Source organism: Aquarana catesbeiana, linkage group LG08, assembly GCF_042186555.1.
Source record: "Aquarana catesbeiana isolate 2022-GZ linkage group LG08, ASM4218655v1, whole genome shotgun sequence".
Lineage (NCBI taxonomy): Eukaryota > Metazoa > Chordata > Amphibia > Anura > Ranidae > Aquarana > Aquarana catesbeiana.
The window spans coordinates 80143769-80162438 of NC_133331.1; the positions used below are offsets into that span (position 1 = coordinate 80143769).

Consider the following 18670-nt stretch of genomic DNA (forward strand, 5'->3'; position numbering starts at 1 on the left):
TTCAAAAAGGTGTGTGTATATGTAATGACAGATCGTGTGACACTTGGATTGCACACAGGTGGACATCATTTCACTAATTATGTGACTTATGAAGGTAATTGGTTTCACCAGAGCTTTTTATGGGCTTCATAACAAAGGGGGTGAATACTTGCGCACATGCCAATTATCAGTTTTAATTTCTGAAAAATAGTTTTATATATATTTTTCTAACTACTTAACCAATTTAGACTATTGTGTTCTGATCCATCACATATAGTTCAGATTAAAAAAACATTGAACTAAAGGATGTAACGTAACAAAATAGGTAAAAAGCCAAGGAGGGCGAATACTTTTGCAAGGCACTAGACATGTGCTACAGCAAACTATTATTTGCCTTACATACCATATTAAGAACATGTAAGTTAAAAAATAGTGAAATAAAATACAGTTAAAAACAAATGAACTGTGTGTATATGTAAAAGATATAAACCATGCTGACATATGCGTGCAGACAATGTAGAGATTTCGAATAGTGGATCAAACCTGTATAATCATATATAATCGTTGAAAGGCTAGTGATGGCTATGTCTGGAGTGCTTTCATATCAATAGAATGTACTTGCGTATGATTGTGGGATATAAAATAAACACATAATAAAAGATGGAGGTATGACATGTATGGTATACGTAACTCCTAATGTAAAGTGATCTATATACAAGAACACCTAAGTACATTGTTAAATTAACTGCATGTTTATAGGCTGCTAGTACCAATACTCACAGAAGATGATCTTGATAGAGTAAGAGTCTATATATACACCATGTGTGATGTATATACACCTGGAGATAATAAGAGGTCACAAATTATTGCAGGAAATGAAAGGGGTAGGTATTATAAAAAAATGTGAAGGATATGACATTCCAATATGGTGCTAATTCTTCGTTCAACCCATTGGGTGCAAGAGTATCTAAGGTATATATCCAGAACCTTTCACGCTAATTTAGAGAAACGTTCAGCTTCAGAGAGAGGTTCCTAGGTATGGATTCAAACTGGTAGTCCTACAGTGGACTTGTGTACTTCCAAAAAGTGTCTTGGTATGCTGTGTTGGTCACAGCCCTCTTCAACAAAGCAACAGTGCTTACCGAAGCATTCTTGTAGGGGCCTCATGGTGCAACCAACGTACAGTAGTTTTCAAGGGCATGTATGGCAATACACCACATATTCTGTGGAGCAATTATAAAAATTCTCAAAACGATATGTTTTGCTTTTGTGTGTGACTGTTTTTGTCCATGTTGAACGAAATCGCAGGTTTTGCTCAATGCTTTACGACAGCGGCACGTCCTTTCAAGGGGATCAAACACAATTCATTTGTTTTTGTCTCTAGTGCTCTTTACTAGGTGCCATTTTTTATTTTTGAGGGTTGGAGCTCTCCTATAAATGACTTTGGGTTTGTCACAAATAACTGGATTTAAGTGTGGATCCTGTTTGAGAATATTCCAATGTTTACATCAGTGATTGTCAACCAGGGTTCCTCCAGAGTTTGCTAGGGGTTCCTTCAGCATTGGGCAATTTCTACCTCTCAGATCAGTTCCCACTGACACCATTGATCTTTTTAACTATCTGTAAGGAGGTAATTCTTCCCAATGACCACGTGTAAGGACCATTCTTCCCACTGACCATCACAATAATGTATCATGAGTTGTAGATTTCTAATTTTTAGCAGGGGTTCCCTGAGACTGGAGAACTATTTCAAGGGTTCCTCTGTGTTGAAAAGGTTGAGAGAGGCTGGTTTACATAGTATCTTTTCCATTTTTTTTATTTTGACAATAGTACCTAGTAATCGGCCAGGTGGATCTTCCAGTAGTGGTTTTGTTTTGGGTTGTTTACCAGGAAGGAAAGTGGTACAGGCCTCATCTGTTAAATCTTTGGGCTATCTTTTATCCTAAAATGTATTTTTTAAATGCCTGCTTTGAGAGATATAATCACAATCTCTGTGCAGTTTTGTCTTAGACGACAAAATTGGCTATTTGGTATGTTTTTGTTTTTGTTTTTCTTTAACCCACTGCGGTCGATGGCAGCTGTTAGTGTAGATAAGAATTTTCCGAATGAGGGATGTTGGGTGGAAGGCACTTGACAAATCCATCCACTGAATTTTGGGTGTTTTTTTCAAGAAACTGCCAAAATTCAGTGTATAGCCAGCGTTGCCGTGAGCTGTGCATTTTTGGGGTACTTAGAACAATAGAGAATGGACATGCCTATGCGATGGCACACCTGACGCCCTAACACAAAAGGGGTTGAAGTTTCCTGTTTTGTATGCCTCTCTTAAATGCATTTGTCATCTTTACAAGGCAAACGCTATGAGGAGCCGCTAAATGTGAATAAAGTATAAATCAGCAGTTCCATTAGAACACAGTCTAAGAATGTATCTTTTAAAATGAATCTTTAGAATATGGACTGATGAATATGCACAGGATGGAGACAAATGAGGAATGATCACAGTTTGGAAAAATGCTTTTAACAAGTGCAGCCCAGTGGCTGTGAGGATTTCGCTCCTGCGCTCCTTTGATATACAGCTCCTGCAAACTTCTCAGCTGTTTGGTTATTGAATGTTTGTTCAGCTCCTCACCAGCTGGTACAGAAATTCTGTGAAGCGGTGATGTATGAAGCTCTGCATTTCATGCCTTTGTCACAAATTTGCTTTCCTTTTCAATGGACAGAAAAACTTCTAAAGCTGTGTAGACTGACAGCTGTGTTATGCAGAGAGCTAATGTGACTAGGCAGATCTGTACTGTTCCAAAGCTGAAAGTGAGTATTAAAAAGGTAGAGCCCACTCAAAGTTTTTAGATAAACTTCTGCAGGGAACACCGCCTGTAATTAAGAGGTAATTTTTCTGCAGATTTGGTTTAAGCTGTCTGAGATGCTGCAAGTCATTGTGAACATGCAATGCAAGTAAAAAGGAGCAAAATGAGGCTTGCACGCACCCTCCTCTGCTCTGATCACACAGGTCTAACCTCCACCTATTATTACCTGCTTGCCAATCAACAGGTTCCTTCACTCCTTGGGACTCAAAACAGATGACTGGGGGACATCCCGGATCTTACCTTGGAAAATTGACAAGAATTATTTAGCTCACAATCTGGTAGTTATCTCAGCCCAGGGGAAAGACTTGTCTAGCTACGCTATCTGCATAGGGTATACTATACACCAGCACGCTTGATTAATATGCGTGATAGACCCACCCCTACCTGTCATAAATGTGAATGCGAGAGGGGTGATTTCTTACATATCGTTTGGAGCTGTAATAGGATCTGTCCCTTTTGATCACAGGTTTCAGCATTTGTTGCAGACACTTTTGATCTCCCCAATGTCTGCTGTCCTGCGTGGTGCCTTCTTGGTATCTTTTGAGGAGCTGGAAGCCTACACTGTGACCAGATATTTCCTCCGCCTCTTTTACTATGCCAGGAAAACTATCGTTCTACACTGGACCCATACGAAGGTCCTGCATATTAGCTTATAGAAAAAGCTTATTATTCAGGCCCTGCCTCTTAATAAATTAATGTATGAAGCAAGGGGATGCTTCAAAAGGTTTTATTAGAGATAGGATCCATTGCTTGATACTCAGGATACCAATGACCCTATATTGGCTTTAATTTCAGTGAAGCTCTTAAGATATTGTTATTTTTGGGAGTGTATGCTACCCTGTTCACAGCCTTATTCCTGGGATCTCTTTTCTCTTACATATTGCGTATGTATAATTTACCCCAGTGACTGAATTTGTATAAGCTGTAGTATTCAGCTTCTGTAAGCTGCCTTCTGGCCTTCCAGAACAGGTGGTTGCTTCTACTTCATGGGATTCAGCCTATGGCAGGTCTCCAGGGTCAGGTTCTGTTCTATACCATTGAAATGTTGCATTTACCACTGGGAGCAGATAGGAATCCTTTCTTCATCGGGATACGTAGTATGGTCCCTTGACTGGACAATACGGTTATTAACCTTGATCCCTTCGGGGGGCAATTTGCTGGACATCATTTCTCTTGTGGTAGCCTCTGATCACATAATTATTTACGAATGCTTAAGACCTTGCGCAGCAGGCCAAACTTTGCGGGAGAGTCTGTGTCACCTTGGATGGTTGGCAAGCAAATCACACTATTCTCCTTCTCATGATCATCCCTAGGGTCCATATTTATGTTTGGACATGGGCATAATTTTCATACTTTTTGGTTCTGTATGCCACCAGAATAAAATTCATATGAAACCATCCAAATGAATTTGAAGTGTAGACTTTTAGCTTTAATTCAAGAGGTTGAACATGAATATCAACTACAAATTTTAGGAACTGTAGCCATTTTTACACGTTTCTCTCCCCCCCCCCCCCCCCCATTTTCAGGGGCTTAATTGGACAGATTAATATAGTCCTAAATAAAATGTTAATATTTTGTTGAGAATCCTTTGCTGGCAATGACTGCCTGAAGTCTGGAACCCATTGATATTACCAAGGACTGGGTTTCCTTCTTTCTGATGCTTTGAAAGGCTCGAACTGCAGCTGTGTGTTCGCACACTCCGCATGCCGATCCCGCCAGGAAGTCGGCACGGCGATGCGCTAATCACAGGCAGTGAGACATTTCCCGAACTCTGCAGCCGCACATCGTGAAAATGTTCACTGCCTGTGATTAGCGCTGTGCCGACTTCCTGGCAGGATCGGCACGGAGCTCATTCTTACTCCTCAGCAGGAAAAATATTTCAGGCCATCCCTAGTCCTTCTGGTCGTTTCCAACTTGCCAGTCTGGTCCCAGAGGATATCCCTCCTCCTGCCTACTTTTCTGTAGGTGCTTTCTGGCTCCCTACCCCTTAAGTCATTGGACTCTGTGGACAAAGTTCCTGAGCGGTTTGGCAGTTTCACGAGTCTCTGCACTCTCTGTTGTGCTATAACAAAGTCAGGATTCTGTTCAATCAGCTTTGCATTGCAAAATTAGTTGTCTGACCAGACACTCTAATAATAGACATGGAACTCTCATCCCTTGATCCTCAAGTAGTACCATATGCTTAACAAATTTTTACCTTAATACATTCACAACTTCCCCCGGTTGATCAGCTGTTTGCTTGCTTGATTAAGATTGTGGGGTTCCTCCCATGTGGAATTATCCCCCTCTGGCAGTGATTCTCTTCCAGGCCTTAAGCATCAGATTGATTCTCTAGTTCCTTCCTTTGGTCATTTTCTGCTCCCTTTTAATTTTTGGGCTTGGCCTCATTAGATCTCTATTTTGGAGTTTACCCTTTTAGATGGCCCTTGGGCTGCTGGCGGTTCCCCTGTTCTGTCTTGTTGGACCTCTGGGAGTTTTTTGCTTTCCACTCAGCTGCTCTGCTTTTGGATGTCTCAACAGTATCTCAATCCATGTGCTCTTTAATGGACGCACAAAAAAAGGACTTGGTGTAAAATCCTATTTTGTAGCTTTGAGATTCTACATTGTGCATCTTGTTTTTTTTTTTTTTTTTATTGCTATATCAGTTTACAATTTACATTTGATGAAAGAAAATGAAATGCTTCATTTATCAGCCTTTACCATTCCCATTTGCCTTACATGTATTTTTAAACCTACCAGAAGGCTTGCGCAAAGATTACATCTCCATGCTGTACTCTTCCAGCTTTGTACGCCTCTTTCTGTAGATTTGTGTTTTAGTAAGCAGCGAACATCAGCTGAAAAGACAGCACTAAGTGCCCATATGCCGTGTTATTTCCACCTTGCACCATAAAATGGAGTTTTATGCTCTCCTCTCTGCTTGCTGCCAGCAGAAGCTTGTTTACGATTGCAGAAAAACAGCCCCAGAGACAGAAGGAGCACTATTATCTGTAAAGTCATTTTGGATTGGGTTATGCCTGCCATCTGTAGAGGCACAGGCCGCATGCTGATGAGACACACTGCAGAATTGTGCTGAGAAGTGTCTCATTTACACACACACATGCTCTCTGTTCCTCATCTTGCCTGAAATCCTTAACCTTGATGCTTTGCTTTTTGACAAAAACAGGGAAATGTGCACTGGTGTTACCGACAATGGTGTAGCTGTTTCTGGGGGGGGGGCGCACTCAAGGCTATTCTGCATTCTAGTAACATGCTGAAACATTAATGACTTGTTTACACCAAGCTAATTTTTGTTTGGCCAGAGATGGCAATAAACATGATTGCTAGCAGAATAACTGTGCTGGAGTATATTGCATGGTACACCTGTTTAGTAGATGGGGCTGAGCGTTTTAATAAGACTAGTCCTGCTACAGTGCCATGTACTGGAATGCTTTTATGGTGTAATGATTGAAGAGGCGCTACAGTCTCCTCGCCAGAATTTAAATAAAAGCCTCATCGGGACTCTTGTGAAGCTCTTCATCTAATATGGCTGTTGTCTTAAAATGTCTATGCATGGATTACTTGCCCAAACTGTAGTGGAACTTCTCTTCATGCAACTCTGCCAGCGGCCATTGCATCTGAAGCCGGTGCCTATACAGTACCTGGATCTTGAGCAGCAGGCTACCCATCATAAGTTTTAATAAAATTGGTAATATCCAAACATTTAAGACCATGGCGTTAGCTTTAACATGGGACATGCTTATTAAAGAGGGTGAATAGCCACCATAAATATGTTTAAAAAAGTAAAGTAAACTTATCCTTGTACCTTAACAAAAAGTCATGGAACCAGCAGTTCTATCAATGCAGGCAGTGTTCCATGCATTGGGAAATCTTTATGCAAAAAGCTTTTAAACGTTTGTTTTTTCTTTTAGCTCTGATTCACAACTGAACATTTTGGTAACTTGAAGCTTCAAGGTCCAAAAATGCTCTACAACCAAAATTCTATGTTAAATTCTGCCTGTTCACATATAAACATTTGATCGCCTAAAGCTCAAAGGTGCATAAGCTACTTTTAAAGCAGAATGGGGCATTTTTGACCCCATAAAATTTTAATGAGCATCTGAAAATTAGCATTTTTCAAGCTTAAACAATCTCCTCCTAATAATAACTAGCTTTCCTTTGACTAAAACAAAAAACATTTGTGCCTAAATACACCTGGAAAAAAAGCTTCAAAACCACTTGTTCACACTCAGGTGTGAATGCAGCTTTATTCACTCCAATGGTCATGAATATGAACTAGTGGTATTTTAAACCCAAAAGCCAAAATTGTAAAATATTTCAGCTTACCAGTCAGATGTGGTCGCTGCATTAGTTCTCTCTTTTTTTTTTTTTTAAAGCCTCTTCCCCTCTGTTTTCACCTGGTGATCTAGTCAGTAAAACACCTGTATTAGAGTGCCCCACTCTGCTGGATGAAGATGCACACCAGACAGCAGCTTTGTCAGTCTTATGCCCCGTACGCACGGTCGGACTTTGTTCGGACATTCCGACAACGAAATCCTAGGATTTTTTCCGACGGATGTTGGCTCAAACTTGTCTTGCATGCACACGGTCACACAAAGTTGTTGGAAAATCCAATCGTTCTAAACGCGGTGACGTAAAACACGTACGTCGGGACTATAAACGGGGCAGTGGCTAATAGCTTTCATCTCTTTATTTATTCTGAGCATGCGTGGCACTTTGTCCGTTGGATTTGTGTACACACGATCGGAATTTCCGACAACGGATTTTGTTGTCGGAAAATTTTATATCCTGCTCTCAAACTTTGTGTGTCGGAAAATCAGATGGAAAATGTGTGATGGAGCCTACACACGGTCAGAATTTCCGACAACAAGGTCCTATCACACATTTTCCATCGGAAAATCCGACCAGGTGTACAGGGCATTAGGGGTAGGGTAATATTAAATGGACTAGCAGATGTAAGTACACTAACAATTTGAAGGCACTCTCCAGCTCACACTTTAACATAAGATACAGCAAACAAAAGCTGTTGACATTTGAATGCTTTATTTTATTTATTTTTATACCCTTATCTTTATGGTGGTAGGCTCTGCCCAGTTTAGATACTCGCCCACCCAGTGAATCCAGTGTGTCCTCTCTTCTGGCAGCACTCAGTCCCGTGCACTGCCATGTTTGCTGTGACATCGAGAGACTGCCCACTGTTCAGGGTTCAAGCTCTCAGTGACGCCCCAGTAGACACACCCCTTCCTCTTTTACTGAATGAAATGCTTTGCCTCCTGGGTTGTATGATGTGTATATTCTAGGAGGCAAATGGAGGTTATTGCAGGTCATTTGCCTATGCAAATGATGTGCATAGGGGGGCAGGGCAGGATCATTTTAATTAAAAAAAAAAAAAACTAAATCAGGAATGTAACTAGACCCCTAATCATGCCGAGGACCCGAGGAGGGATAATGAATTGGAGAGTGAAGATCTGCTTTAAGCACCCCCTGTCAGAGTTGAATGGTTTGTCTCAACTTTGTAAGCTGATACATCTGGAAGAGACCTTGTACGTTTCGAAAAACAGAATTACTGGCTGCATTACTAGATGAAAATAGAAATGAGCCTAAAAAAATAAATTAATGCAGTCATGGTGGTAAGCTGCAATCTAATAAATGTTTGCTTTTGGGTTTAATACTGCTATAAATAAATATATCTAAAGTCAAAACCTTTTGTTTAGAAACGACAGGGGTTATTGCTGTGTTATTTGAAAAATGTTACCCTCCCTTATTCTGTGGGGCGGCACAGTGGTGTAGTGGATAGCACTTTCGTCTAGCAGTAAGAAGGGTTACTGGTTCGAATCCCAACCACAGCACTACCTACCTGTAGTTTGCATGTTCTCCCTGTGCCTGCGTGGGTTTCCTCCGGGTACTCCGGTTTCCTCCCACACTCCAAAGACATGCTGGTAGGTTAAATGGATCCTGTCTAAATTGTCCCTAGTATGATTGAATGTGAGTTAGGGACCAAAGATTGTGAGCTCCTTGAGGGTAGGGACTGATGTGAATGTACAATGTATATGTAAAGCTCTGCGTAAAGTGACGGTGCTATATAAGAACCTGAAATAATAATCCTGATGCCCATTGCCACCAGGACTGAAGGTGAAGGTAGTTTCAAAACTTTACAGACCAGTAAAAGAAAGGGAAAGGAAGTCTTTAAATGAGGAACCTGTTCCAGAGACCACTAGCTAAGAAGGGATTTCCTTTTGCTGCTTTTACAATTTTGTAAAGACTTGAAGGGAAGTTCCTTCAAGGCACAGCATAAAGAGTCTGAATACTGCCCTATACTTATCCAAACTTAAAAAAAAATTGCACTAGATCAAGGGGTCTCCAAACTTTTTATACAAACAGCCACTTTACTGTCCTTCAGGGGGGCAAGACTAGCCAGTGGGAGTGAAAAAATCCTGGAGGTAAACAATCGTCCCATAATTTGATTTTAATAGAAGGAATAGTGCCCCATTGTTGGTATCCGTGGAAGATATAGTGCCCTGTTGCTATCAGGGAGGAATAGTACCCCATTGTTTAAATCAGTTGGAGGAAAGGTGCCCCACCCGATTGTTTGTCAATGGGAGAAATAATGCCCCATTGTTGACATTAAAGAGGAGTTTCACCCAGGGGGTCCATTAAAAAATAAATAAATAAAAGTCAGCAGCTACAAATACTGCAGCTGCTGACTTTTAATTGGACACTTAGCTGTCCCTGGGTCCAGCGAATCGAAGCCCCGCTCGTCCCCCCCCTACGCTCCTCGGCGCCGGCATTTCAACTGTGGGCGCCGGGCCGTGGCTTCACAGCCTGGCACCCACTGCACATGTGCGAGCGGCGCCGCGCGCTGTGATTGGGCGCTCAATCACCTGGGACCTGTAATGGGTCCCAGATGATTGACAGGAGGGAGGGAGCAGAGTCGAGCCCTTCCTGTGCCGAGGGGGAAGTGATGTCACCAGCCCAGGCAAAGGAAGAGGCAGACTACGAGGGACCACCTAGCAACAGGCATTTAGAGGTAAGTAAAAAAAAAAAAAAATCCAATTTTTTTTTGTTTTTTTTTAGAATTTTTCAGGTATTTTTGTTTTTTTGGGTGGAATCCCACTTTAATGGAAGGCGTTCATGTCAATTGTTGGTATCAGCAGGAGGAATAGAGGAATAGTGTCTCATTGTTTGTATGCGATTGTGAGGAATGGTGTCCTATTGTTAGCGTCAGTGGCAGCAATGGTGTCCCACCATTGTTGGTGTCAGGCAGGAATGGTGCCCGATAAAGGCAAGGAAAAGCCTGCATCCAGCCCCCAGACTACAGTTTGGAGACCACTGCTATATATACATTTTAACCTCTCACATGACAAACTTGCATTATAAATGGCTTACTTTATTCAACCGCTTCATCTGGCTGCATACTGCAAACTTAAATACTTAGTTGCCAGTGTCATCTTCAGGTTGACCTCCAATTTTGAGACTTTCAAAATGAAGATCAGTGTGTTTCAGCCTCTTCCTCTGACTCTGTTACGGCCTTACCCACGCATACCAGAGATTGCACAGAATTGTATTAGTGGTCTGTGATTCTGCTGAGAAAAAAATAGCAATGCCAGATGATTTTAGCTTCATGAAATTATACAAAACAAATTGAGGGTAATTAAGAGTGATTTCTCTGACTTTGGCATGAGCAGTTCAGACAGACGCGGCCTTGTCTGGAGATTTTTTTCTCCTTATTGTTTTAACACTATAATTGTCTTTTGGCATCAGTTCCTTGCTTCTGGAATTCTTGTGAGATTTCAGAAACCAGTGGGTGACTGCCAGCCAGAATCCATCTCTAACTGGAATCCATTTTAGGTGGACTTACCCTTTAAAACTGCATTAGAGTGCATAGAAAAAAAATATTTTAATCTTTTATAGCATCCAAGTCTAAAAGTATCTTTGCTAATATCTGATAAAAAATGTCTAGATATTTTTACAGCTGATATAATTTCTTTCTTCTGCGGACAAAGTTAACTTTATGTGAAAAATGACAGTGGGAGCTGGTCTTTTTTTTACTTTAGTTATTCGTTTCTGCAAGTTTTGACATTTTGTACTAATGACTATTTTGCAATAAAAGTACCACTGTGAATTTCGGAGTTTGTTAAAATTAATGATGTGACCTTTCTGAATCTTAAGCCTGCGTTTAGGAGCCTCATTAAAAGGAGCCGGTTTTATAGCAGCTTGTAGTCCAGTTACATAGAGCAACCATTTTAAGAGGAGAATACTCCAGAGGTGCTGTGGATACACAAAACAAATGAATAATGCATAGTACATTTAATAGCCAAATATTATTTAAAGGAAAAGTCCAGCCTGAGCTCGTTTGGCTGGGCTTCTATGGGTCACAGAAGTGCAATACATTTTGCACTCCTGTGACTTGTTTTCAACGGAGAGCGGTCTGAAGTCCTCTCTTTGCTGACGTCACTGGAATCGGTCGAGGCAGCCCGTCATCCCGACTTAGGAAGTCTGGTCCCGCCAGCTGCCTGGACTGATGGCAGTCTCAGCCTCTCAGCGAGCTGCTGAGACAGCCGCTCCCCGCCCCTCCACAGCCCAGCGCTCCAGTGAGCGTGGAGGAGCAGGAAAGCTGCTGAATGATAGGCAGCAGCTCTCCTCTCGGGGAGGTGAGAGAACTGAGCCATCGGCAATGTTCAGTGACTCAGTTCTCAGTGCAGAGGCGACGGGAGACAGATGCCACATCGGACTGATGCTGCATCCACCTAGGTAAGTATGAATCTCCAAAAAGAAAAAAACATATTTCTTTTAACTTGTCAAACTCTATACTTTGTTTCTGATATCTTTAACATGGTCATCTTTTTCATGTTTTTATCTCCCCCAATGGACCTTCACCATATCTTTTTCAGCAGTTACAAGGCTAAAGTCTAGCCATTAAGAGTTGATGGCTGTCATAGGGAATCATTGTGCTACCATACCAAATTTCAATAGCAGGTGACTTTACAGGTGATGTTCAGCCTTTAGTGCGAGTTAAATTCCAGATTTTTAGATGGGGCACCCAGTTGGAGGTATTATGTGGGAAAAGTCTCAGACGAATACAACATTGGAAGGTTCAACAAATGCCTTCTTTTAGTGGTTTGGTTTCAGCTCACATTTGGTGCTGCGGATTTAAATAGTTCACGCTAACCTAATTCTACTAATGTTGTGCTTTGCAGGGTGGCGGTTGTATCCAAGTCTTATGCCAGCCAGACTGACAAGACAGAAGAGTGGTACGGAACACAGTACAAGGATGAGGACATCCCTGCAGAAGTTATTGATGTAAGAAGATTCAATTACTAACAAAACAGCAAGTAGTGTAAACTGGCTGATTCAAAGGCCCCTTTCACGCTGGGGCGGTGGGGGCGTTGGCGGTACAACAGCGCTATTTTTAGCGCTGCTGTACCGTCGTTCTTGCAGCGGTATTCGGCCGCTAGCGGTGCGGTTTTAACCCCCGCTGGCAGCCGAAAAAGGGTTAAAATCCCTCGTACAGCGCGGCTATAGCTGCGGTATTGCCGTGGTATAGCCGCGCTGTCCCATTGATTTCAATGGGCAGGAGCGGTGAAGGAGCGGTGAATACACCGCTCCAAAAAAGCGGTTTGCAGGACTTTTTTCACCGTCCTGCCAGCGCACCGCTTCAGTGTGAAGGCCCTCGGGCTTTCACACTGGACAAACAGCGGATACTGTTTTGGGGCGGTTTGCAGGCGGTATTTTTAGCGCAATACCGCCTGCAAACCGCCCCAGTGTGAAAGGGGTCAAAGTAAAACTAATTTTTGTATTTGTGCTGAAGTCAGAAATCGCCAAACTATAATGTGTGCTTGTATAGGTATCTGTGGAAAAAAAATATAGATGTGTGTGTGTGTGTATGTATATATACTGTGTGTGTATGTATATATATATATATATATATATATATATATATATATATATATATATATATATATATATGTGTGTGTGTGTGTGTGTGTGTGTGTGTGTGTGTGTGTGTGTGTGTGTGTGTGTATACATACATACATACATACATACATACACACATTATATAAATAAAATATAGGACTGACCTAACATGCCTTGTTCCGCCTGTGTTGAGGCAGCCATTTTGGTTGAAAATCAGTCTTTGCTTCCTCATGTCAGAGCTTGTCCCCTGATCACTGGTGATCTGATAACTGCAAGGGGAATATTGAGAAGCAGTTTTTTATAGAATGCATTAAGGTAAAAAAGCTTTCTGCCTTTAGAACCCATTTTAGCACAATGTATCTCTAGATGTTCCCTGTAAACCATTTACTTTTTTGAGTTCAGGTCCACTTTAACTCCTGTTCCAATTTTTAAAACTCTCAGGGTGAGTTTTCTGTGATTTGGTACCCAGGTAAGCGGCCCTGCTGCTGCTGCGATCACAAGGGGGTCTTTCTCTCTCGGTTAGATTTTAATTTAGAGAATGGAAAGTCGAGGTCCTTTGCAAAGCTTGTTCCTAGGGGCTGTCAAAAATACTAACTTGTTCCCAGGATCCAGTGGCTGTCATAGAAAATTCAAAGGTACACTTGCCAGTGTATATAGTAGAGGGGTGCGGGGCATGGGTGTGAGATAATTATAACCCCACAAAGGTACCATCCAATAAAGAACATATACCAAACTAGAACAAAATTAAATGGGACTTTACATGTACCTTGTAGGGTTTAATAAATGCACAAATCAAGGAGATTTAAAAGAAAAAGTAAGCAAAATTTTATTGTACGCATACAAGTAGTTGGGTTAAAAAAGTTGGAGACAAAACTGGTTAGTATTGCAGTTAAAATCAGGTTGTCCAGGGGGGTGTTCTGGGTGTCTTATCCAAAAAATGGCAGATTTTTCAGATTCTCCAGCCAGGACAACCCCACCATGGACAACCTGATTGTAACTGTGATCTTAATCAGTTTTGTCTCCAACTTTTTTAACCCAACTGCTTGCATGCGTATAATAAAATTGTGCTTACTTTTTCTTTTAAATCTCTTTGATTTGTGCATTTATTAAACCCTACAAAGTACATGTAAAGTCCCACTCTATTTTGTTCTTGTTTGGTATATGCCAGTATATGTACGATAGTTTGGATTCATCAATGTACATTACTTTTTAATCTGATTTCTGCTTGGTTGCTATGGGATACTACTAGCACATTGTTGCTTCTCAGTCCATGTTATTAAATAAGACTGGTGTATTACAATTTTTTTTATATGAACTCCATTAAAAACATAACCTGCTTTCATTTGAAGGAGAGCTTCCTTTTTTCAATGACTGTTCTGTCTTCACTCCATGTTGGCCCACACATGTGCATTGCCTGTCTGCCCCCAAGCCTGCCACACATGAAAATGATTAATTGTAATCCATTAATTAGTTGTGACATTTCTGAGCCTGTCAGATTTTAAACACATGCAAAAGGAAGTAGTTTGCATGTAGCAGCAACCAGCCAGGTTTTGTTTTTTATTCTCTGTGTAACTTGCACTGTGAGTAGAAACCCAGAGTTTTAATTCTATCGGACACATACTCTTCCCAATTCGTCACCACTGTAGCTTGTTAAACACATGGGACCTTATTTGTAAAGTGTCTAAACAAAAAAAAGTTCCATGGCTGCTTTGTTGTTCCATAGCAATCGGTGGTCAAGGTTCAAGTTAATATTCATTGTCAATCTGTGTCCAAGCTAGAACCAATGCATATCTCAGTTATTTGACTTGCCAAATAATCCTAACTTTTTTTCCCTTTTTAGAAATGGCAAAAAGCAGAAATAAATGGAAAATTACACCACCCTATGAAAAATGAATTTATTCCCACAAATTTTGAGATCTTCCCTATGGAGAAGGATGCCACTCCATTTCCTGCCCTCATCAAGGTAGGAGGATTCTAGCAACCAATTGTTTTTTTTTTTTTTTTTTTTTTTTGTATTAATACATATATATGTTAAAGCTGTATTGCTTGAGGTTTAATGTTGTGTCCCAGTTTCTGTAGTAACTTTATATTATTGTGTTGTGGCATTGTTAGGCAGATGACACACAAGTGACTCTGCCGCCAGCGATCCTGCAGCTGAAAATTTGCTGAAATTGCCAGTGGCAAAATCGCTAAGAAGCTGCCTGTTTGGCAGCGAAATGTTACTTTCAACGCTAGTGATTGAGTTTCAGCAGTGTTCTCACTGTGTTCGAATACAAAGTTTCCTGTTCCGTAGGGACGCACAGGCAGCCTCTTTAGCGATCCTGCCCCTAGCAATTTTGTGTAAGGAGATTTTCCCAACTTCTTCCCCATTTGGCACCTTTTGGAGGGGAGCGGGTACCTGGTTTTGACAGGTGCCCGCTCCTATTTCTAGCTGATCTCACCGCATCCCCCCTTCTCCTTCCCCTCGCCACCGGGCCATCACAAAGTCCAGCGCACTTTACGCTTGCGCAGTAGGGAAGCAGCTGTGAAGCCGCAAGGCTTCATTGCTGGTTTCCCTTAGTAGAGATGGTGGCGGCAGCATCCAACAGCCGATTGAAAAACCGGCTGGGGGTGAATACACCACTGGATTCGTGGACAGTTAAGTGTCCTAATATTAAAAGCCAGCAGCTACAGTGTTATATTTATTTATTTATTTATTTTTTATGAAAGAGCCTGGAGCTCCACTTTAAGTGCCTTGTGTAGCAAATTTTCTCTCATGTTTCTGTAAAAACTGGTCACAGATTTTTAGTTTGTGATCTTTTAAAACCTTTTAAAACCTGGAGGTGAAATGTTTCAAAAGACATTCTTGTACCCTAGGGGCCTGTTCACACTGTAACACTTTTAAACCTGTATATTTTCATACATCTTTTTTATGTGTTTTATATATGCCAAAACATACCATTAACAAACAAAAATGCACGCAGGGCACCCTGTAGCCTTTTAAGAAATCAGAATAATGCATTAAAACTCCATATGGATTGTGGTCCTGACTCCTTTTAACATCCCCTGCATCCTCTTTCCCCTTTGGTTCTTTGGGCACAAATATTTAGGAGTGTAAAGATGCTTGGGGCTGCTATCTGTATCCTTGCTGCTTTAGACACTGCCATTATGATAAAGCTCTGAAGAGAACCAGTCGGGGTCCTGCTAAGGGAGGGTTACAGTTTTTGACAAGGTTTTAAAATGATCTATAAGCCTTCATTTAATTTTGTATCTCTGTACAAGCATGTGGCTATTCCACAGTCATGGCTGTTTAAGTCAGGACCATGATAAATGTACTTACTCCGGTGACACAAGGCCAGTTTTTAGTGCTTTGTTGTTTGTAAGCTGTGCTGTCGGTTGGCATGCTTGAGGGAGGAGATTGGTCATGTTGGGCACATTATTATGATGAATGTCAGTTACTGGGCGCATATTAACTTTCAATTCCATTGCATTGAAACGAGGGGAAATTGGATGCATTTAGTGACTAAAAAATAAACAAACTATTGTTTTAAGTAGACTGCAGCTCTTTATAAGAGGGTTAAATTTGGACGATAACAGAAATAGTAGATGGGTATTTAAAACCCAACTGCAGTCATTCTTTTTTGATGGAAAGGGATCCTCTGCTGATTATATAGCTTTCTTGGGAAAATTTTCCCCACTACATGGGACTTGAGGAAAAAGCCTAAATAAACCGCCCCAAAAAATATGAACACTTAACAAATTTGCATGTCATTTTTGCGTGGGGGGGATCATGCTATATGGAGTATATTGGAGAAGGATATGTGTTGCATGTCCTGTGATTTTTCCCACTAGGAGGAGTTCTTCTCATTTCTTCTCCCATTGGGAAAAGGTGTCGTTGGGACAGGAAGGGAGTGGAATCTCTCATGTGGGTACAATTCACAATAAAAACCAGATAGAGGTCTTCATCCTTCCAGATTTTATCCAAAGCTAAACATCTGACAGGGGTTTGTCTGTGAGCACAATGCTAACTATTTCCAGTTCTGTGCTTTTATATTAATTTCTTGTTTTGTAGGACACTGCAATGAGCAAATTATGGTTCAAGCAGGATGATAAATACTTCCTCCCTAAAGCCTGCCTCAACTTTGAGTTTTTCAGGTATGTAGCAGCTATCATGTCATTAGATTTTATGCAGCCACAATTACAAGTTTTGTACATTGTGAGCAAACACCTGTCAGCATTTGTGTACTAATTTCTAGTAACTATTTTCCAAGCCTGAATAATAAGCACTCACTTTATGTGGTGGGCTAAAATTGGCAAAGTCATCTAATGTGCTGACACCAAGCACTTTATCTTTATTTTTTTATTGCTTGATCTGCAGTAAAATGTTCATAATATGTGCTGGCCATAACTATAGACAGTTTATCTTGTATTTATGGATGTAATTAAATTCCGGCAGTCGCTAATGCTCATATATTACCCGTTAAGCAGCTCTTGTTGGAAATTTTCTTCTGGTAGCTTTTTGCTGCAAGGATTAAATGTTGCTTTTGACACTGCTTCCTTTGTTTAGTGTATTTCGTTCATTTTTATTAGACAGTATCACTGTTTTCGGCTGGTTGTGTACATGAAAGAAACCTGTCAGGTTATTTAAGATGAATTCTGGGAATGTTATTTTTTTACATGGTTTTGTTGGCCCAGCCTGGATCCATGTTGCTATACATATACCATACCTGGCTCATGCCCCTGAAAGCTGCAAATCACTGAAGTAGATACCGCTACTCCATTGATCTCCACTTGCTTCTGCGGCTGCTTTGCTGCATATTGAACACAAGAGGTCGGCTGCCCTGCATGGACACCATTCGGAGAATACTTTACATTTTCTGAATAAATGCAAAGCGTTCTCTAAGGGACGTCACCACCCTGCCTCTCCACCACATCCTATCAGAATGCTTTGCATTCATTCACAATGCAGCAGGACAGTTGCACTGCAAGGGTCCCAGAAGCAAATGGAGATCAGTGGAGTAGCGGTGCCTACTTCAGTGATTTCCAGCTTCCAAAGGCATCGACCAGATATGATATGGTATATATATTATGAATAAAATTTCCACACCTGGAATTCAGATTTAAACAGTTTGAACAAAGCACACACCTGTAAAGAAGAGACAATATACTTCACTCTTTTGCCACCCATTCCACTGAGCGCTTGTTCATCACTGAAAATTCCCCCGGAGCATGCCGGGAAACTGACAATCCCAGAATGTCGATCTGCTGTGGCCCCCAAAGAGCTCACAATTCTCTTTCCTGCTTTCTCCTTCCTTTCTAATTGAGTTGGTGACCTAGAACAAGTGCACAGGATGGGTGTTTAGACTTTTGGCCGTTCTTATTGCACTTCAGGACCTCACTAGGTAGTGAAGCTTCAGTCAGCAGCATCTCCTGATCCCTGTAGGAGAGTGGAATTCACGCATGTCAGCATATTGAAGGGCTTCTTATAGCGTCTAGTGTTTAGCAGGAATGTTTAGGCATAACAGGGTTTTGGTAATGTCAAAACATCGAACTGTTTTATGATGGACCAATCAAAATTATTATTATGTTTCAGGATTTTTGTAGCGTCAGCAGTTTACGTAGTGCTTTGCAAAGAAAAGGGCTTTACAATGCCATTGAATACAAGCAGAATAAAAGGGCTCTGCTCGTGAGCTTAAAATCTAGGCGTGAACAGGGAAAATGATTCAAAAGCTGATAACTGTGAGGGATGAGCTGATGGTGGAAGTATAAGTGCAGTTTTTAGGCGACTTGGTAGCTTTGTGGTGGTGATGGAGACCTGAGTCCAGTATAACAATTGGCACCCTGGTATAGAGACTGATAGTTTAATGGAAACCCCGGTGGGGGGAAGGGAAGGAACTGGGTGGGAGGAAATATTATGAGCTAAATTTTTGAAAGCTTGA

At 41.2% G+C, this 18670-nt stretch overlaps 1 protein-coding gene across 5 annotated transcripts in view; it reads left to right on the forward strand.

Annotated features, from left to right (window-relative positions):
• The window catches only part of IDE (insulin degrading enzyme), a 149216-nt gene that overhangs the window by 86532 nt on the left and 44014 nt on the right, over nt 1-18670 (forward strand). For all 5 annotated transcript variants that reach the window (XM_073596049.1, XM_073596046.1, XM_073596047.1 and 2 more), the window contains exons 12-14: nt 12035-12137; nt 14593-14715; nt 16804-16886. In XM_073596049.1, the coding sequence (XP_073452150.1) occupies nt 12035-12137; nt 14593-14715; nt 16804-16886 (309 nt within the window). The remainder of the gene's footprint in view (nt 1-12034; nt 12138-14592; nt 14716-16803; nt 16887-18670) is intronic.